The 22,726-nt window shown below is 45.1% G+C and overlaps 1 protein-coding gene across 20 annotated transcripts in view; it reads left to right on the top strand.

The window, feature by feature from the left end:
* ABLIM1 (actin binding LIM protein 1) overlaps nucleotides 1–22,726 on the top strand; it is a 1,283,500-nt gene that overhangs the window by 1,238,360 nt on the left and 22,414 nt on the right. For 12 of the 20 annotated variants that reach the window (XM_069611883.1, XM_069611888.1, XM_069611879.1 and 9 more), the window contains 4 exons: nucleotides 4,222–4,269; nucleotides 10,601–10,735; nucleotides 15,597–15,691; nucleotides 22,122–22,230. In XM_069611883.1, the coding sequence (XP_069467984.1) occupies nucleotides 4,222–4,269; nucleotides 10,601–10,735; nucleotides 15,597–15,691; nucleotides 22,122–22,230 (387 nt within the window). The remainder of the gene's footprint in view (nucleotides 1–4,221; nucleotides 4,270–10,600; nucleotides 10,736–15,596; nucleotides 15,692–22,121; nucleotides 22,231–22,726) is intronic. The other 8 variants (XM_069611893.1, XM_069611894.1, XM_069611875.1 and 5 more) reach the window with 3 other exon arrangements.

The following is a 22,726-nucleotide window of genomic DNA, read 5'->3' as shown; positions in this document are numbered from 1 at the left end:
TATTGATCACACATTTCAGATTTTTAAAACCTGTTACCTGTACCATAAATACTATGTACTAAATGCCGTTGTTCATGTTCAGCGTCTCAGTCCTTCCTCCAGGAAGTGAAGGCCTTTCTGCTGAATCCTCTCCCTGTCTTGAATGGACACTGGCTTCCACAGCTTGTTATCCCATCTGATTAAGCTTGCGTTTTAAATCCAAGAAATGTCTGGCGACTTCTGATTAGTCCCCCTTGGTACTAACATTAGACGTGTGATCTCCCAAGTAATTTGGGGGTTTCTGATTGGTTCCTTACATAATAATTCCAGAAATACCTCTTATGCTCTATATAAATACAATATTAAGGGTCCAAATGTGGCAAAATAATTGATAATGACCTGTTCACCTGTTGATCCTGCGTGTAATATATCGCCTTTCTTAACATTACTGCTGTTCCTGCAGTTCCAAGGATGCCCCTCCTCTTCCCTTCCCCATCTCTTGTTCACCCAGAGTGCGCTGAAGTGGTTTCACTTGCAGTGTAGCACACTATAAATTAATAAATGCACCCGCATGTCCCATAGACCTCCTAACCTCCTTCGTATGTTAGCTCATCATTGGCTGCCATGTTGATTTTCTGATTGCAAAGGAGCTTGAAACAGATTATCAATACACATTGTTTCATAGGAAGGACTTTGAGAAGTAAAATGGGTCTTCCAATGTCAGCCATTTTGAATGGAAAATGGGATGAATCCATTTTCTATCTTAAAAGTAATTCAATCGGAGTTTATTTGGGTTTTTTCATATCCATAAAACCATTACAAACAAAATAAATATCCATCGTAAAAAATCCATAAAATGAATAGGAAGCAAAACACAATAGTATGATCCCTGACTAATCTGAATAATAATTATACTAATAATAATATAAATGTCTCAACTTGTTCATAGTAAGACATTTTAATTAGATACACCACATGATGTTTCCTGCTATATGGATGTTTAGGAAGCATTTATTGTTGGTTATGTAGTTCATAGGTTATTGTGTATAGCAGCCATCTTGGAGTGTGAAGCAAATGAGCATTGTGGCATAACACAGGCAGTGCTCTCTACGATCAGTAGCAGCCATCTTGGGATGGGAAGGACATGAGCTCTGTGGCCTGGCACAGGAGGAGCTCTCTATGATCAGTATCTGCCATCTTCGGATGGGAAACACATGAGTTCTGTGTCATGGTGCAGGACAGTTCTCCTATGATATGCCAGCTGGCAAAGTGGCAGTGAGGAATGTGCTTCAAAATCTTTGTGCATGTAACCGGATGCTCACAGATTTAAATCCCATAGGTTTTTTTTAGATTTTTTTTTATTTTTACAGATGGCATATCCATATTACATATTAAAAATTATGTCTCAATTAATTTGATTTCTTACATCAAGCATGTGAACTGTATCATGCAGGCATGGTCAAGAGTGCGCAGTCAGGAAATATCACAACTTGTGAATGTCTTGGCATATTCATTTAACATGGAATGTGGAAGTTGTTCCAAGCCAGCGAAGAAATACAGCTACGATCGGCTAAAATCTCTACATTGGGTTTGGAAGCTGCTGATCAGGGCTTTGTTTCAGTGCCATCCAGGGGCCATTCCCTTTTCCAGGGAACAGAAACTTCTCTGCGTGAAGAGCTCCTCCTCACTTAAGCAGAGAGGGTAATTTTGCCAGGGATTAATATTATTTTTATTACTGCTATTAGGATATTTATTGAGCACAGGCCTGGCTTCGGGAAGTAACGGAGTCCTTTACAAATCATATGCCTGGAGGACACGGTGAGAGAAGCAGAGATACGAGGAAGTGGGGAGCGAACACCGGGGAGGAGAAGGGTAGGCATTAGTCCACAGCGGATCTACAAGCAACCAAGGGAGGAAACAGAGGGAGGCGGAAGGCCCCATCTCAGGTTATAGGGTGAATGGAATGTCTGCGGATCTAGGCGTTACGGGTGACCAAAGAATGTGATGCCCTAAATAGACTGGGCAAAGGGATCTGGACAAGGGAAACGCTTGCCTAAAAGACCTCATTAAATCAGGCTGTTCCTCCCCACCAATGCCCCCCGCAGAGTCTCAGGAGGATATCTCAGGGGCAACGTGCTCACCTTGGAAGCAAGACGACACAGAGCAACGCAGGTTCGATCACTGAGTCCGCGCTTAGGAACCTCTGGGTATTAAGCGCGTTATAAATAACCAATCATGTCATGTCGTGACACTGTCCTCCAAAAATGAAGAAAACCTCTTGTGTTTTCTTTTTCATATTAAGGCAGATGCCCTGGTTGCAGACACATCAGGAAGGTTGCCCACATGCAGGTGCCTTTGAGAGGCAGCCTGGGCTGAGGCAGAACAGATCACAGGTCATTCACATGATCCGTGTGTAGTTCTGCCCTGGTGCCATGCGTCAGTAAGATGTGCCTGACTGTCGCATGTGACTGGATCTGCCCCAGCCTGAGGGACCTTTTGGGGGAACCTGCCTAGCAGTAATGCTCACAACAGCCCAGTCCGCCTCGGGCTAGGGTGTCCATCTCTATTATTATTGTTATTAGTAGCCTGGCTTCACAAAGCAATGGATCCTTTACAAATCATACGCGTGAAGGACACGGTGAGGGTAGCAGCGATACAAGGAAGTGCGGAACGAACACCGGGGAGGAGAAGGGTAGGCAACAGCCCCGTCCGCCTCTGGTTAGGGTATCCATCTCTATTATTATTGTTATTAGTAGCCTGGCTTCACGAAGCAATGGATCCTTTACAAATCTTACGCGTGAAGGACACGGTGAGGGTAGCAGAGATACAAGGAAGTGCAGAACGAACACCGGGGAGGAGAAGGGTAGGCAACAGCCCAGTCCGCCTCTGGTTAGGGTATCCATCTCTATTATTATTGTTATTAGTAGCCTGGCTTCACGAAGCAATGGATCCTTTACAAATCATACGCGTGAAGGACACGGTGAGGGTAGCAGAGATACAAGGAAGTGCGGAACGAACACCGGGGAGGAGAAGGGTAGGCAACAGCCCAGTCCACCTCTGGTTGGGGTATCCATCTCTATTATTATTATTATTATTATTATTATTATTAGCCTAGCTTTGAGAAGCATTGGAGCGCTTTGCTATCATAGGGGGAAGAACACAGTGAAGGGAGCAGAGAAACAAGGGAATGGGGAACAAACAACATGGGAGGAGGGAAGGTGGGCTATTTGTCAGTAAGGGATCTAAAAGCAATCAGGGGAGGGAACAGGGGGGAGTGTCTGAGGTGAGGTGGGGAGTAGAAGCTGTGTGGACCTAGGTCTTAGGGAGGAGCCATTCCTTGAAGAGGAGGGTATTGAACTCCTTTTTGAAATGTGGAAGCAATGGGTGACTTTGGTGTTTATGGAGAGGGGAGGTTCCATAGTCTTGGGGGCATAAACACAGAAGGCCTGTATTCTGGTTATTTTCTTCCTGCACCAGCAGAGTTCAAGTCTGCATATGTCCTTGCTTCTGGTGGCATGTCAGGCATACATGGCTGGCGACGTTTACTTCATTTGCACAGCTGAGTGCAAATGGGGAGGGCAAGAGGTGGCATACACACTTGTACCCTGGCTTTTGACCTCAATTTTTGCACTCCACTGTGCAAATGACCAGAATTCAGCGGTGGGGACCCGCCTATGTGTACGTGTACTGTCCTCACCTCCATTTTTCTGAAGGTGGTATCTTCTGAATGATGAGCACTTTTAGCTGTACATTTTGTGTGTGGCAGGAATTTAGATCGCCTGCACGTGACCCGAATGTCCACTGTACCATCTTTTTGTTAACACATGTCTCATTGGTTGAAAGAGCGCTTGAGTGGTAAGCCTCAAGATCCCTTTCTCTACATGTTGCCATTTTGGGAACCCTTCCATCTACCAAATGGCTTTCATGGTCAGATCCCTGCACTATTACCCATGGCTTGGCCTGGTTTCTCCAACTTGTGTCCCTCTGTTCGTCCACTTATGACAAACCCGTGCGTACTTTATGTCACCATAATTTGCAGGCGTGCAAAACCAGGGTTCGACACCACCTATCTGTGACTATTCACCCGGTCCTTGTCTCGCCTTCTGTGTGGAACTCACTCATGTGTGCACCCAGAGATGTCTCAGTTTCCCGTCTCTTGTGTTTTCTGCATGCATTTTTGTGGTTCTCTTATCATCCAAGGGTGGCCTACTAACTCGCTTTCTCAATTTCTCCACCCCGCAGATCAAGGCGTGAACATTTACCGAAAGCCGCCCATCTACAAGCAGCATGGTAAAGCCACATTCGTCTGCATTGGTTAAGCCGGCAAGGCATACGCACGTGCAAGGCTGTGTGTGAGCTGCGCATTGGCTGCAACTTGACTTGTGCATGTCTCCTTCTTAATTCTCAAGAAAGCAGTGAGTGCCAGAACTCTCCGGCAAAAGTCAAATGATCATTTATAATACAATGCCAGGTGGAAAGTGTAGATGCCCAAAAAGGCAGACAATTGCCGCCATGTTGACCGAACAGGTTTACGACCATTCGTTTGTAAGATGGCACCTGCTTCATTTATAGTGAGACCCGCCCACAGGCGTAATCTTTGGGGGGGACAAAGGTGTTTGTCCCCCCCAACCTTTGGGCACACCATTTTGTCCCACTCATTTGGCAGGGGCCCCTTTCATTTAGATGTCATGTCCTCCCCCACCCCCCAACATTTTCAGCAAATTTACTCCACTGGACCCGCCGGCATAAATAGGGCCTTTGCCCTCCAACCCAATACAGGGGCTGTGAGATAAGACCTGTTCCAGTTAGGCGCATGAGTAACACAAGAATGTCTTCTGCACCAGAAGCATGGTTAGTGGCAGGAACTCCATTCCAAAAGCAGCATCATTTGCTAGTTATCGTAGTAAAGAAACAAAGACAGAACTGAAGACTGAGCATACAGAGAAAATTGACTGGTGGACCATCAGAATAAATTGAACTATATGATTGATTTATGTCATTTGTTTTTGTACTAAATGGCCTATTGTGTCTTAGCCTCCAAGGTGCTGCCTGGGAACTTTAGTGTGCAGTCAATGGGCTGGTTTCAAGTCATCACCCTTAAAGATGAACATATGGCAACCATAGGCCAAATAAGTCACACATTCAGAAATCAGTGCTCGCAAACACACCCAAGGAACAATAACAGCTGTACTAACCTGAGGATTAGGAATCTTGAGTTTCTTGTATGTGGACACATCTGTGCTGTTAGATTCTTCATTTTAATTTGCAACCTTTGTGTTGTTTTTTAGTGTTTTTTTTTATGTTCCACCCATAACATTGTGTTTTTCTTTTTTTGTGGGATTTTGTATATGTGTGTGCATATGTCTGCTTGTTCCACTCAAATGTGTGTTTTTAACTACTGACATCATCCATCCTCACCCGTAAGTACTGTTCGAAGTCATGCTTTCTTCAATGATACAAAAGCGCTTTCCTCCTCTTTGGCTTTGCTACGGCTCCAAATTCCACTTGAAGCAAAATCCCCCACATTCCTCTTGAAGTTGAGAAGAAAAATCCAACATGGTCTTGGGCGCAAGACAAGCGAGGGCATCAGTGGGCAAGAGGCAGACGAGTGGGAGAAGTGAGAACATAAAATAGACATAAACAGAAACAAAGACCACCTTTACGTATTTTAACATAAATCAAAAAGCACCAAAATGCACATAGAAAATAGCCTGCGCATATAGTGCAGGTCCAGGCAGTGCGCTACTTTGGATATTGTCCTAAACGTTCAGCAACCACCTCCATAGCAATATCTGACCATGTCCCCTCCCGAGGATGTTGTATTCATGTCGCCCATAAATGACATGGGTGGTGGAGTGATAGAAACGGCCATTCCCACCACTTTACCTCTGCATTCTGCGACTCTGTGCTACAGGTTTGGCGGTAAAGTGGGCGATGTACCTCCAGCAGATTGCTGGAGGTACATCGCCCACTGTCCCCCAGAATTCGGCGTATTTATCATGTGGTATTACAACTCATGGTAAATCTCTTGAAAATCCCTCTATGGACTCCAAAATCGTGGCTTGACACCACCATACCAGCACGAGCGGCAGTAACAGTAACCGAGTTTGGCAATAATTCTCCAGATTTACTTCCGGACTACCGCCAAACTCGTGATGAGGCCCTTATGGTCCTGCAAAGCACTTTGATGGTCTGGAGGGTTGCCCAGAGCAGTGTCTGTGGTTATGATTCATTCAAAACCTTCCAGTCATCATCACAAATTTTGTTTTACTTAAGTCGCCCCGAGTGGGACGGGTATGCCCAGACATGGGTCCCGTTCCTGCTGGGCCTAGAGACCAAAGCTACTCCTCGCTGATGATGCCCAACGGGGCCGAAACATGTCTGGGGATGCTTGCGGTATCGTGCAGACAGGATGTGACCTAGCATTTCGGGCTTGTCGGTAGGACAGGCCTCACTCTGGCCATCTTGCCAGTATGACAGGCCTCATTTCGGCCAATGTTTGTTTTCCTGTATTTTCATAATCCCAATGTGTCAGGACGATGGCCGATAGCAGCCAGAGGTATAGCTAAATTCATAACGGGCCTGCGGAATGGTTTATGAATATAGGAGTACCTATATCAATACAATGGAATCAATTTCCTGCTCTAAATATATTTGTTAAACCGCATCTAAATTTAGAATTGGATTAGATTTCCTGTTCGCCCCAGGCAATGTTTTGCCAAAAAGCGCTTCTTCAAGGCCGATAATACACAGAGTGGATATGGACAAAGCTACAGTCTCTTTCATAATCTTAACAGCTTCAGCTCCGAATAAGAAGCAATGCTATGGAACACATGAGGCATCCTGGGGCCATATTACAGAAACCTTTGCACCCGTGCAATTGCAATTTTGCACAGTGTTGGGGCTAGCATAAAAACTGCTATAGGGCAAAAATCTATATTTTTGTTCCAGGATCAAGTTTCCTATAGTGTCAATACTGTTTCCTATAAGTATTAGGGCGCACTTTTCCCTCGTGCAAAAATGCAATTTTTTCCCAAGTCCCAAATCCATAGAAAATGGAACTTGCACTATTGCAACGTTTCTGTAATAGGGCCCCAGATGGGCAAACAGGCCTTTCTGGTCACCAGGTGTTCCCATGGTATCCAGGTGTTTGCCATGTTTGTAAAATAAATGTATTCTTTGCATATCCCCTATCCCCTTGTAATACAGGTGTTTAGCACTAAATACTGAGTTTGATAGCTGCCAAACACTGGAACGCTCTACCAACTTCATTAAGATCTGAATCGTCCTTTTGGTCCTTCCGTAAAGCGTGAAAACCTGGCTTTTTCACACACGAGCGGCTAACTTAATTCTCTCTCACAATCCCTCCTGAAATATCCACTCTCCCCAGCACCGTTTAACTGTATGATTTACTCCGAACAGAACTGTTAACCTATACCTTACTATGCATGTATGTATGCACGTGTTGCTGTACTTTCAAAAACCAGCGCCCAGATGCCTCAAGGTTAGGTGCACTTTACAAATGTCCAAATAAATAAATAAGTAAATAAATGTGCCAGACGCACATATGTCACTTACCCAATTGGTCAGTAATAGCGACCATTCTCCACAATGACAATTGCCTAGGAAGGCAACATGCCCGCCATTGTCCTACAAAAGGAATGCCTCCTGGCAGCTGCCTCTGGTCGCATGTGCCAGTTCCAGGTGCATAATAGGTAGCCTCCTTATATGCTAGTGCCTCTCTCCCTTTAGCGCTACCCTGGGAACTGTTAGATGCTCCAGTAGCTTAATCTCAAAAAGCGATGTGCAGATGTGCGCCCAATAGGCATCCCCTGTGTGTCAGCATCTTGACCACTCGTCAGCATCCTGCTTGATCTGTGCCTTTTTGCGCTTCTTTTCATCACTAATCCAACTAACAAATGCAAGATGCATGCCTTGTTCTTCTGCAAAAGTCAAAGCCCAATAGACTGAATATTACCGTCCATATGGCTCCATGTGCACCGGGGTAGATTTGGTGAAACCGGTGTATATATATATTGTGATGTTTTCGCTTTTCTCTTAAGAGCATCTTGTAGGTGGGGTTACTGAGTACGTGTGGATGTTGGGACTGGGGTCATTCCTCAGCATGCCCTTATGTGGGACCCCCGTGTAAGAGTAAGGATTGATTTTGATTACAAGTGGGTGAAATGTTCCATCAGGAGGTACAATTGAGCAAGATTCTGCCAGTTCTGCATCTGCCGGAATTGCCCATTCGTGGGCACTATCCCGGTGGGGCGGTCTGGCCAGAGTAGTTGAAATCCCACAAACCCAACTAGAGTAGTTGAAATTACACAGATGCCCAGATTAGTTGAAGTCCCACATAATCGGCCGAGTAAATAAAATTCCACAGAACTAGCCACAGTAGTTGAAATTCCAAAGAACCGACCAGAGTAGTTGAAATTCCAAAGAACCGACCAGAGTAGTTGAAACTCCACAGAACTAGCCAAAGTAGCAGAAATTCCACAGAACTCGCCAGAGTAATTGACATTCCACAGAACTGGCCAGAATAGTTGAAAATCCACAGAACTGGCCAGAATAGTTGACATTCCACAGAACTCGCCAGAGTAATTGACATTCCACAGAACTGGCCAGAATAGTTGAAAATCCACAAAACTGGCCAGAATAGTTGACATTCCACAGAACTCGCCAGAGTAATTGACATTCCACAGAACTGGCCAGAATAGTTGAAAATCCACAGAACTGGCCAGAATAGTTGAAAATCCACAGAACTGGCCAGAATAGTTGACATTCCACAGAACTCGCCAGAGTAATTGACATTCCACAGAACTCGCCAGAATAGTTGAAAATCCACAGAACTGGCCAGAATAGTTGACATTCCACAGAACTCGCCAGAGTAATTGACATTCCACAGAACTGGCCAGAATAGTTGAAAATCCACAGAACTGGCCAGAATAGTTGACATTCCACAGAACTCGCCAGAGTAATTGACATTCCACAGAACTGGCCAGAATAGTTGAAAATCCACAGAACTGGCCAGAATAGTTGAAAATCCACAGAACTGGCCAGAATAGTTGACATTCCACAGAACTCGCCAGAGTAATTGACATTCCACAGAACTGGCCAGAATAGTTGAAAATCCACAGAACTGGCCAGAATAGTTGACATTCCACAGAACTCGCCAGAGTAATTGACATTCCACAGAACTGGCCAGAATAGTTGAAAATCCACAGAACTGGCCAGAATAGTTGACATTCCACAGAACTCGCCAGAGTAATTGACATTCCACAGAACTGGCCAGAATAGTTGAAAATCCACAGAACTGGCCAGAATAGTTGACATTCCACAGAACTCGCCAGAGTAATTGACATTCCACAGAACTGGCCAGAATAGTTGAAAATCCACAGAACTGGCCAGAATAGTTGAAAATCCACAGAACTGGCCAGAATAGTTGACATTCCACAGAACTCGCCAGAGTAATTGACATTCCACAGAACTGGCCAGAATAGTTGAAAATCCACAGAACTGGCCAGAATAGTTGACATTCCACAGAACTCTCCAGAGTAATTGACATTCCACAGAACTCGCCAGAGTAATTGACATTCCACAGAACTGGCCAGAATAGTTGAAAATCCACGGAACTGGCCAGAATAGTTGACATTCCACAGAACTGGCCAGAGTAGTTGAAATGGCAGAGAACCAGCCTGAGTACTTGAAGCTGCTCAGGACTTGCCATAGTAGTTAAAATCTCACAGAACTGGCCGGAGTAGTGAAGATTCCACAGAAATGAAAAACTCTGCCATTCTGGCTCATGCTAGACCCACACATGCACATTATTGCACCCATGTTCAAGGGCATTCAGTTGAAGACTTGGTTGACTTGGCAGAATTCCATGGAGTTTTGGCTATACTGCCCACCCAGAGATGTGCCATTTATCATACATGTGCTTTGTGTACAGCCAGCAGAGAGCCCTGGATAATTCATCATCATTACAGCGATTGGCTTGTGAGGAAAATGTGGGGAGATTCTTTTGTCAAGCAGTATTGTGTGTCTTGATTTTTGTATATGCTCACATGTCAGTGAAATGACAGAGTGGCATCAGGAGTCGGTGTGGGGACTCACCCCAAAATGAAGGTATGTTGACTTACAGAGTTGACCTGTGAAGAGTAGCAGGCAAGAACACATACTGCCGCTGTAGATATAATGTTAGATAAATAGGGATGGCAAGATATTTTCCAGGCCCACATTTGGGAATGCAGACGGCGTGGGAAGTGCATGAAAGCGTGGATGTGGTTGTGGGAGGCGAGTGTGTATAATGAACGCTCTACACTACCGAGCTGGGTAGTTCTCTAAGTGGATTGCCTTCCCTTATTTCAATTATTCACTTCTTTCCCTTAACACTAAAGCCACTCTTTCAAACCAAGACACCTAGGTTTCTTCCAAGCAATGCACATGGAGCCATATGTTTCTCTGGTGCAGGTTTCCGCCGCCTCCTATATGTTTAATGCCGAATGCGTAGGACGGCCGAAACTGATCCAAGATCTAGAAACACCAGAGATGTAAGTTGAGAAGAGCGGCCGAGGCTGTGAAATGGAACTAAGTCCCCTCCCTGGTTGCCATCCAGATGCAGCTTCCCTGATCAACTCGGACGACATCATCAAGTCCTCCAAGTTCCCGGCAGCCCAAGCTCCAGAACCCAACGCCGTCCCAAAGATCGAGACTGACTACTGGCCCGGCCCTGCCTCCCCGGCGGCCTTAGGTATGCAAATCCGAGAGCACACATTATTCAGAGCAAGGGCGGAAGAGGCAAAGGTGGGATCTGGCACTGTTTGGATGGAGGTGACCATAGCAATTCACACTCACAATGTGGTTCTGTTCTATTTTAGTTTGTTTCTCTCCAAAGGTTACCGGAATGTTTCGGAAAAACCAATGCCATGTTGAAGATTCTGAATTCACATGAAAGAATTCACAAAAGCCCACAATCTATGCTGATCCCCTGAAAATGTCGAAGCTGCAAGCAGGATCTCCTGCCAGCTCCTTCCATCTTTTATTCTCCCTTAGAAAGTACACAGACTTCTGGACTGACCCACGTGCCCCTTTGAAGGTACAGCTCGAGGAGTTCTCAGTCTGTTTCTCATTTAGATCTTTGCTTCCTCAGTTGTCCATTTCGATTGGCCTTCAGGGAAGAGCCGATGAATGATTCCTCCAATGGCGACAGCCTGTGCACATTGCCTGACACACATTCTGGCAGCTCTCTGGGGAATCACACCTGATAACTAAGCATATCTCCATAGCACCCTCTCTCCCAAAGTTATACCTTTCAATTTCCGAGGTCCTGGAGAGGAGCAATCACACACAACAAGTTCAGGCAATCCCACTGTGCTTAGAAGTCTTTATAAAGCTATCCAATGTAGCTGAACCTGCCATCCATCCACCACTAGATGAGAGAATACCAGCCTCCCTGCAGTTGTGTTGGCCAACCATGCGTTGCTCCTCTATTTAGGCCTCTGCAGCAGCGAATGGAGGATGCTGAGGTTGTCGCATGCAGTTTGGAACAGGCATTGCCGAGGCCTAATAATCGCTCCCTTCTGCCTTACCAGCTTGTGCAAGCAATTGGTTGTGTCCCCTTTCCAGGAGCCTCCTGGCTCAAGGAGCCTGTACTGCCTTCATTTCCAGCGAGGGAGTGCACCCAAAATTCAATGCGTAATCTGGAGAAGTCTGCACGAGCAGTCATTTCCATGTAGAAGTGTCCTTCATTTTCAAGGTATTACCCAAATTGACCTTTTACAATTGACCTTTTGTCCTAATTGACCTAATTATAGTGGTCCTAATTGACCTTCTGCACAATTGACCTTTATATTATTTTAGTTATTTTATATATGTGTTGAGTTGGTTTTGGATTATTTTTTTGGATTATAAATAATATAAGGGGATTGGGTGGGGGATTGCGGGGGGGTTGGATTGAGTGAGGGGTTCTGGGGGGTTTCCCCCACATATATGTCCTAACTGACCTTTTAAATTAGATCAATTCTCCCAGGGTCAATTCTCCCGAGGTCAATTGTGAAAAGATCAATTATTATACATCCATTTTCAATGCACCATTTTGCTATTGCTCAATTATTCTCACTCATAGGTGTAATTCCAAAACACAATAGGCTGCCTCATTCTAATGTATGGGCAACGTCACCAGGTAATAGCCTGACCATTACTGCATCCAGTGGCTGGGCGCTTCATAGGGGCCTTTTGGGCATTCTCTGGAGTCTGCCAAGATGTTATGAGGAGTGACCACATGTAAATGGTTAATCCTCAATTGTAACAGATGTTATTGCACTCATACTGTAACTCCTCATTGCATCTCTGTGTTACATTGAAACCCAGACCCCCAATGTGGCTTTGTTTTGAGTTATTCGATCATCCCGATAATATCTGGAGAACGAGAAGCCAGAATCCACACCCTATACAAGTAATGAACTGCTCTGTTTATTTAAAGAGAAGGTGTTTTAACCTCTTGTAGAAGCTTGACTTCTTTCAGTTACTCTTGTTCTGTTTCTCTGTTTTCTCTGTTTTATGTACATCTCATCAACACGAAATATCACCCTTTAGTCCAGTACATGATTTAATTGTTTGCTTTTTATGTATGAGAATCCTTGCAGATAGAAAACCCATAACATCCGGAAAGGTACATTTGCAAAGGTTATTCAAATCCTAATGAGGAGGCTGTGGACGGCCATGCAAGAGATCCTGGGGTGCAAGCCTGGTTCTCAAAGACTTTAGCTTCAGGGCTCTGTGTCCTACACCGGAAGGCAGAGAGTAGAAGACCACTTGGTATACTGTGGCTTTGCACTGGCCAAGGAAATTCCATACCTTCTCTGAATTAGGATGCAGGTAGAGTTTCCTCACCTTTGGAATGCTCAGCAGATTTGGCGGGAGGGGAGGAGGAACAGAGAAAAGCAATGGATGCAGGTCTCGGACCACCCACTTACTCCAGTCTATTCGGGATATAAAAAAGTCTAACCATTTAAACAAAGCCAAAGTCACGAAGAAGTGGAGACAGTGCATACATGCGAGCAGGTCCAACTTCACTAAAAGGTGAATGGATCCAGATTTAGCAAATGATTAGGTGTGTCCAAAGACACATAAGAGATATCGGAAGGCTGAAGGCCCAAGTAGATAAAGAGGGTCCATGTTCGATAAGATGTGAGGAAGGCCCTTCTCATGAGCGATTGGAGATGGTCCAAAGTCATGGAATGACCATGATGAACCCAAAGTCAATGGTCCAAAGTCATGCAATGACCATGAGGACCCCAAAGTCACTAGGATATAGAGGAAGTTCAGCTTTGCTAAGAGATGGACCAGATTCTGTTTTAGAAAGAGGTGAGGATGGACATCCTCAGTAAGAGGCAAATGTACAAAGTCACTAAAATATTAAGAGGATTGAAAGTCGCTAAGATCTAAAGCAGGTCTAATGTTGATAAGAGTTGAAGGCGATCCCGATTCAATAAGAGCGAGGAAGGGCATCCTCACTAAAAGGTGTTGAAGCATAAAAGCCACTAAACGACAAAGATCCTAACTCACCAAAGACACTGATAATGTCCAGGTTCAATAAGAGGTGAGGAAAACCAGCCTCACTCAGTGGCGAAGAACGTTGAACGTCACTAAATTACACAGGCCTAAGTCGCTAAAGAGATGATGCTGGCTCAGGTTAAATATGGAGGTAAGGAAAGTCAGCATCACTTTGAGGTGAAGAATGTTGTATGTCAGTGAACGACACATGTCTTAAGTCACTAAAGAGATAAAGAAGTTCCAAATTCACTACAATATGAGAAATCCCCTCCTCACTAACAGGTGAAGGTCCAAACTCACTGCTCAATCAAGATAGTGCAAAGTCACTCAGATAATAATAAGATCTGAAGTCACTATGAGAGGAAGAGGTTGTAAATTCATGCGAGGGGAGGAAGGCTGAACTCGCCAAAAGCTGAATAAGGTCCAAGAGGCTCTAAGGTTATGTAGAGATGATAAGAGTGCTCAGTAAAAAAGATATGTAAAATGTCAAAGAGGTGCAATGCCGTAAACTAAGAGCAGAAGGTGGTCCCAAGTACTGAAGAGTTGCCAAAGGTCCAAAGAACCGAAGGTGTGCTTAAGAGCCATCACCCCTAAAAATGAAATGTCCCCACCAGGAGTCCAGGAACATCTTTCCGAGCCCCATCAAGGAACTGTATCCCTGGATGTCACTTGGAGAGCATCCCATCAGGTCACTTGGAGAGCATCCCATCCGGTCACTTGGAGAGCATCCCATCAGGTCACTTGGAGAGCATCCCATCAGGTCACTTGGAGAGCATCCCATCCGGTCACTTGGAGAGCATCCCATCCGGTCACTTGGAGAGCATCCCATCAGGTCACTTGGAGAGCATCCCATCCGGTCACTTGGAGAGCATCCCATCAGGTCACTTGGAGAGCATCCCATCCGGTCACTTGGAGAGCATCCTATCAGGTCACTTGCAGAGCATCCCATCCGGTCACTTGGAGAGCATCCCATCCGGTCACTTGGAGAGCATCCCATCAGGTCACTTGGAGAGCATCCCATCCGGTCACTTGGAGAGCATCCCATCCGGTCACTTGGAGAGCATCCCACCAGAATGGTGGTGCTCTAGGCTGGGACACAATAGTCTGAGAGCTAATGTACAAACAAACAGAAGAACCCAGTTCTGGGTGCAGGAAGCAGGCTTTTCATTGTGTAGCCATCTTGACCCTGCAATGTAGTTAGCAGCTTACACGGTGGGTCCCACAGGGCATTCGTTCAGTGCTCTGAGTCCTTTATGTACGAGAAGTGGGATTTCTAATAGAAGGAGTCCTATTTTCTAATTCCCGCAGTGGAACTCATAATAGTAAGCCATCATTTAGGGCTCCCATTACAACCAATGCAATTCACTCAGGTATTCAAAGACAGGGATTCACAATAAAACAGTGCCTTGATATAACATGATATCCGGATAAAAAAGCCAATACAGGCTTCCAGTATGGGTCTAATCGCACAAACCTATCTTTCATCTTAAGGCATAAAGTGAGTCACCAAACAGTACCTTTTTGGGAGGTTTTGTAATCTAGTGGATTCGTTGCAAACTATAGTACAAGAGGACTTGGGTTTTAATCTGAGCTTTTCCTGCTTCATTATAAATGCCTATTCCATTACTGGGCCAAACGGTGTGATCCTTGGCAAGTTACGTCAACTCCATGCACCTTGGCCCTGCCACACTTGGGCTTGCTTAGATACCAGCCGCATAATACTTTGAAGCGTGGGGGTGCACGGAGGTGACATGGTTCATTCTGTGTCTCTTAACAAGTCTCTTTATTTTATGAAACCATAAGGTTAACGCACCGGCGAGGCCTAGAATGCGGGTGTAAAGGCAATGCCAAGTCCAGCAATGTAACAGAGTCTCGGCGCATCCATGAAACAAGGGTTGCTGAAATATTTAAAATGTTCTGTCGCAGTCCCTTCTGACTGTGACTTGTCCCCCCTCCTTCTATGAGCTCTTAGTAACATCAGTGATGGCCGAGAGTGGTCCCTGTTGGGAGAGATGGCCACCATTTGAATAACCTTGTCACTTTGGTTTTCCCACAAGCAGGTGCAGACACGAGGCGTAGGTCCAACGGCCGGGACGAGGAGGACGAGGAGCTGCAGAAACGCCGGCAGCTTCAGGAGGAGCAGCTCATGAAGGTAATTGGTGCAGAGTCTACACGACCTCTCGCAGTACTCATAGCACTGAAACCCTGTATGTTAGTGTTTGTCTTTCTGGAATTCTATGCAATAATTGCTAGACTTATTAAAGGGGTGAAATGTCATGTTCTATCGCTTCCCATGATGTCACTTTGGGGTGGGGTCAAATGACATCATTTCCTGTGATGTCATCAGAGGTCAAGGGTCATGCAATGTCACTTCCTCTACCACTGGCATTTTGGTGAAATTAGAGTGATGCTACAGCAGTCTTGATACCTTCCTGGTGCTTAGCACTGGCGGTAATGCCCCATAAAACCGAATCAGAAAGCGAGGGCGAAAAGATCGATTTTATTTTTGTTGAATTTTTGTGTTTTTTTGTAACTTTAAAAAAAAAAATAAGGGGGGGTTGGGGTGTGTTATAATTTAAGGTAGGGGAAGTGGGGGTTTGCAGGGGGCTCCCGCCATTATTAAAACAAGTGCAAAAAAAGCAAACAATGTTTTCGCAATTCGACCAAATAAAACTCAGTCTTTTAGACCTTGCTATTTTTTTGTCTGGGTTTTTTAATGTAGTACCGTTTCTGGGTACTTGTCAGGAGAGCCTGGGACCTTCATGTTAGGAGCCTGGCCCCTTTAGCCACCCCACTCGGACCTCATAACTGCCCTCTTTCCACACATTGGGAGCAACATCATGACTAATAGCTGTTTAGTGCAATGCCTTCACCAAGTGTATGTTCCCTCCCAAGGCCAGACGCGGGGAGTAGGTGCGCGTGGATGATGATATAACCCTTCTACTGCACACTCCTAACTGGGGTGTAACGTCTACCTGCTTATTGATCACCAGAAAGAGGGTCATGTAACTCGCATCACGTCAAATGAAATCAGATTGCGTGATGATCTGATTGGTTAGGGATATTTGTAAAGCCTGTACCCTTGAGGGAACCAGGCAGATACTGCATCCAGGCGCAGGTGTTAAATAATACGATGAGCATGAAGCCAATGTGGATAGCAGAGTAGTAGTTACGGAAAGAGGTGGATACTCAACTTCTTCCTGGATAGCGACAGAGACTTCATTTATACAGGGGCTGCGAGTTCCAAGCTGAAGGACCGCACAGGGAGAAACTTCTCGTCCGCGGTGAAGAAAATGAGAAGGAGGGACTTTTAGGATCTTTCGGGCCACGGATTGAAGTGAGCGGTTCGGATGGTGAAAATGGATCATGAAGACAAGGTAGCTTGGTGCTAGGCCATGGAGGCATTTACCAACAAGACAAAGGGCATCATTACGAGTTATTGCCCCTTATTAAGGGCATGACTGCCTCCAAACTGGGGTCTGGGTTCCCTGAATGGGGAAATACCAGGCCATTCCAACCTAGGAGGGCCTGGTATTTCCCCATTCCAGGAACTCATACCTATTCCCATTTGAGTCTTCATAGGCCTCAATGGGAATGGGGGGCATGCTAACAACGCGTTTTTAGCATGCTGGGCCGCTCGCAGGACCCGCTAAGGACGTCTGGTAAAACCAGGCGTCCTGAGCGGGTCCCGCGAGCGGACCTCGTAATGGGGTGGTAAGGGGTTAACGGCTCCGCACCTTTACCAGCGCTGTTAACCCCTTACCGCCCTCCTCGTAATGAGGCCCACAGTGTCTTAAAGCGGATTCTCTTATGTACCGGGAGCCAATGAAGTCATTTGCAAAAAGGAGATATTGACAGAGTTCTTGGAATACTAAAAAGAAGTTTGATGGACGCAGTTTGTGCCACCTGGAGACGATGCATCTGGCAGGCTGGGATCCCCATAAGTAGGCCCTTGCATTTGGAGTTAACCAATGCCCCAACACTGACTGAGCGTCTTTTTCGGCTATCAGGGGGAGAATGGGCCGTGTTAGTTTAAGTTGATAATAGATTGATTTGACAGTTTCAGTAATATGTAGATCACATTTCAAGTTCCACTGTCAAATGGAACCAACATTTTTGACTTTGGGAGAAAACATGGTGGGACAAGGAATACAGGAATGAGAGCCTGCCAGCAATTTATTTGGGCCAAATAATATAACCTGCGTTTTGGAAGGATTCAATTGCAGTTTATTTTGCATTATCTAGTTTTTTTTTTTTTTTTTTAGCACAAGCTACTATTCGTCCAAATGCTTCCGGGGGTTTTAGAGTCTGACATAGATTTGAGTGTCATCTGCGTACGAATGATAACTTAAATAAAATTTGGTGAAGATGTTTAGTAAAGGCTGAAATCGATATTAAATAACGGTGTGAGAGACGACCCCTGTGGAACTCCACAAGGGAGAGGAAGAGAGTCGGAGGAGTAAGCTTCCATTTTCACCTGTTGGGTTTGATTAGCAAGAAAAGAAGAGAACCACCTCACTGCTGCTTCGGATACCACCAATCTAAGCTTGTCTGGAGAGAAGAATACCAACATGAACTGTACCAAAGGTTGCCGAAAGGTCAAGCATGCCAAGCTCACCCTCATCGACTCGTTTAACCCTTCTGTCCTTTCTCTACTCTTCTAAAGTATCATTTCTTTTCACCCACCCCTATTCCCCAGGAGCATCTGGACTTTTCTACAGTCTTCACAGCATCCTAGTCCTAAAATACTAGACTCTTCTTACACACTGCCCCAGGGCTGCACCTAGGTTTTACCATTACAGACCCAGACCAAACGTCTTAGTCCAAAAACACATCTGCAAAGACTGGTTATTTAGTTTTTAGTCAAAAAATAGCACAGGTGAGATTCTTTGTTGAATCAACTTAGAAAGCCATGTGACCATGTAGCCGAGAGCCAAGCCGGTATAGTGCATTGAGCCAGTCTCCACTCTATAGTCTCATCTGTCTCAGTCCTGGGCTACCTGTCCTTCGGGTCCATTCTGCTAAAGTTCACCTCCAGTAGCTCAATGTCTGCCTCCTAATGCAGCCTGCTTTCTGCCGTCACCCGAATCGCCTACTGGAGTCAAGTATGGCAACTGCATTGGGTGTGGTGGGGCAATATCAGAGGACAAAGAGTTTATCTGAGTCAAGCTAATCCTCTAATCTATGGTCCAATCCTGCCCCACCCCCATCCCACAATGTTTTAAAAAATATATACAATACCAAGGTCATCGCCTTCAATGAGCTCTCCAATAATGCCATAGAACCAACTCCTATGTACTTGTGTTTGATTTTCTCACACACACACACACGCACACATGCACACACGCACGCCCTTGGGCTCAATTCCATTAGGTACTTGCTCATAAACACACGCACACACACATACACACACACACACATACAGCTTGATACGGGGCTCACACATATACACGTGCATGTACTTAGCTGAATGAAGCATTTGCTCCAGGGGCGTTGCTGGGGGGGGGTAAGGGGGCTATAGCCCCTGATCTATTGGTTGTAGCCCCGGATAGAATCTCAGGAGCTACAGCCAAAAGACTAGCTAGCCCCCAGTCCCAACAGTTCTGACATCAGCTTAGCCCCGGGTCTTTTCCAGACCTAGCAACTCCCCTGATTTGCTGAAACACACAAACATACACACACATGTATTAAGTTCGATCAGGAACTTGCTTACACACACACACACACGCAGCTTGATCAGGGACTCACACATATACACATGCGTGGACTCAGCTGAATCAAGGATTTGCTCACACACACACGAACGCACGCACGCACGTGAACTCAGTTCAATCAGGTACTTGCTCACACACACACACACACACACACACACACACACACACACACACAGACAGCTTGATCCGGGGCTCACACGTACGCACGTGCATGGACTTAGCTGAATCAAGGATTTGCTCACACAAACAAACATACACACACATGTATTTAGTTCGATCAGGGACTTGCATACACACAGGCACATGCACGCATGCACGTGGACTCGGTTTGATCAGTGGCTTGCTCACACACACTCACTCACATGAATCAAGTTCGATCAGGGGCTTGCATATATATATATACACACACAAACGTGAACTTAGTTTGATCAGGGACTTGCCCAGACAAACACGTCCCTCCTCTTTTTCTGAGTTGTGTAAACAAATTGTATACAACAAGGTTAGATCAAAATGGGGCCTGCTCGCCAACAGCTCTCGAGAACTGTTGAGTAACTACTTCACTCACTGAAAGCTTCCAGCACATTCTCATGCACTCAAACAATTACTAACACACAGGCTCACACTCCATTCTCATGCACTCAAACAATTACTAACACACACATTTATACCAATCTCTCGGCTTCAACCGAAATAAAATGCACTGTCGACTTAACTAACTGCCGTTCCATCTCCACACAAACCTACGACCTTAGCATGTCTATAATACATGATAACCTCCAGTACAGTCCTACTAAAATACAACCACACACTTTATTATTTTCACTAAAGACAATGACATAGACCGTAAGCTACAAAATAAACTTAATTTTCGTTGACAAGCACGACTTCACGATGTGTGCCTTACAGCACATCTGGTAACTCTCCTCACCGCTGGCAAATATAGCACACCAAGGGCATTACATACGACAGCTCAAAGGCAGGCGCTATAGAAAGCAGTATACCAGTCATTATGTATTCCTTAAAAACAGAGAACGCACCCAACAGAAAACATTGGACAAATAGGAGTCTGGCCATTTCTCTACTCCACGCGGCTCCATGTACCTATTGGATGAGTGGTACCAGCAGGACAGCGCCACGCGAAGGAGCTTGAATAATATTACTGGCTTTCCTGAAGAGGAACTCAAAGCTAAAATTGCATCTTTTAACTTGCATGAATTACTAGGTGCAAAGAACTATGGATTACAAAACATCACACTCCCACTTCCAAATCTTATCTGCAGCCCTGGTAGTAACCTTTGTGGTAGTATTGGCTGACCTCTGTAGTTAATGGGCAAGTAAATGACAGTGAAACTCTATCTACTCACCTCCAGACACATCATATCTGCATGATGTGTTACTGATGGTGATCTTGTGATTCTGAGCCGTAAGAGCTTTTGACGTGTGTTAAATGAAATGGCCCTTTGTCTGAAGCAATAGGGGCTTGATCCCAGGCTCGGACTGGCATACACGGCAATGCCCGAAGTGCCAGCCCATGGTTCTAGTGTGGGCCAGATCTGTTGTCTGAATGGACAACTTTTTATGGCCAACGGGGGCCATTTTCAAAAATGACCTCACTAGTTGTAACCAATGTTACTCAGCAAATGTGTTATTTGCAACACATGTTACCAAAAACACCCCCTTGGGTATTATTGCACAGTCTCTTCGGGATAGTGATGAATTGTAATGTGTGATTGTGATCCTCTTTTTCACTGATGCCTGCACTGATGTTATGCCCCAGTTAAATCAGGCCGGCCCCCACCCTATTTGTTCCGCAGGGAAATGTTTCGATTAAGGGATTCAATAGAATGGTCAAGAATGTGCGATAGCACACACTCTCAATTGGTCGGACGAGCTACACGACGTTTCCTGGGTGTACAGGACAGCGGGTTGTTACCAGGTATTGGATTTGCATTTTGCATGTTAAGAGGGGGGATACTCAATTCAAAATGGATTCCAATGTGAATGGCGGAATCCAGGGTAGCCGTCCGTCCTACAGAAGAAACGAGGAATAACATGAACTAAACCGAAAACAGGTACAAGCCAATTGGCTACCAATTCCAAGCTTAGAAGGGCTCAGGACACTCTAGCCAATGGTATAAGGATGTAAAGTGGACATGGACAGAGTAGTGAGTTGCAAAGATAAGGATGAGGGGTTTGAGTTACAAAGGAGGTAAGTTTCATGGAGTGAGTGACAAGGGTGTTGAGATTGTATGTGGCTGTGATGTAAATAGGAGAGATACTTCTTCTGAAGTTACACAGGTTGTAGTCTCAAAGTAGAATAGGATCAGATAAAGTGTTCTTTGCCCAACCATAAATTGCCTGCAATGCTTAAAATAATTGTTGTTGGCAGTACAACTTACTGTAGAGTTCCTTCTTTTGCTTGTGTGTGTGTGCGTATTGTATGAAGCTTATATTTCCCCCTTTGTGACACTGTGTTCGTGAAACCCATGTGTACAGGTGCGTTATAAATGACTCATCATATCACATCATAACGTATCGTGCCATTTTAGTGCCACAATGTTAGGAGTCAAGCCAAGTGTGCACTATTAGAGTGCATTAAGTCAATTCCACTTCACACTTTTGGACAAGTTATCTGGTTTCTTTGGGGTTTGGTGAAGGTTGCCTCGAACGCCTAAAACCTATTTCGAGGAAAGACCATTGTGCATGTCTATTCTTCAAGGAGGGAGCAGAGACAGCCAGAAGAACATGGGTTTATAGGTCCTTCAAGAAGCACTAATCATACAAATCCATGTGAAGATCATGAAAGTTGAGCTTGTTTACAAGATGTGCAATAATCTCTTGGTTTTATTCTGTTTTGTTCACATTCAGCTGAATTCAGGTCTTGGGCAATTGATACTAAAGGAAGAAATGGAGAGAGAGAGCAGAGAACGTTCCCCGCTTCCCGCCAGTCGATACGACTCTCCTCCTGTTAGTTTGTGTAAGTGCTTGTGGTACCTGCCCCAGTGTTACCGTCATCTCAAATGTTAGTGTTACAAGGGAAGAGACTACACATTGTTGTTTCAGAATGGTTAATTTTGGCTTTTTGGAATCCCAGCCATTATTGGCCAAATATTGTCATGTAAGTGGCAGAGGGCATTAGGGATGACAGGACTAAGTACTGCATTCCAAACATTCTTTGCTGTGTGTATCCTTCGGCATGCAAACTATTGTCAAAAGATACCCAGGTGGGTAGTTGACGGTGATTTTGGTGGAGGGGTAGAATAGAGGGTTAAATGGAAGAGGTCACTTGTGTAGGGGGGTTTCTTTTTATGTGAGTTGGTGATAGAAGCCACCATCTCAGCAGTGTGTCCAACCCTAGCCTGCAAACTGTTTCTGATGACAAGCTGTAATGTTGGAGACTACCTCCTCACCAGACCGCTAAAACCTGGAAAATAAAATTCTGATATCAGATTCCGTTTTCTTGATTTAAGGGG

Source organism: Ambystoma mexicanum, chromosome 8 (assembly GCF_040938575.1).
Source record: "Ambystoma mexicanum isolate Mex_15411 chromosome 8, UKY_AmexF1_1, whole genome shotgun sequence".
NCBI lineage: Eukaryota > Metazoa > Chordata > Amphibia > Caudata > Ambystomatidae > Ambystoma > Ambystoma mexicanum.
Note: the sequence above shows the minus strand (reverse complement) of the source record. Positions and strands in the feature narration are given on the sequence as shown.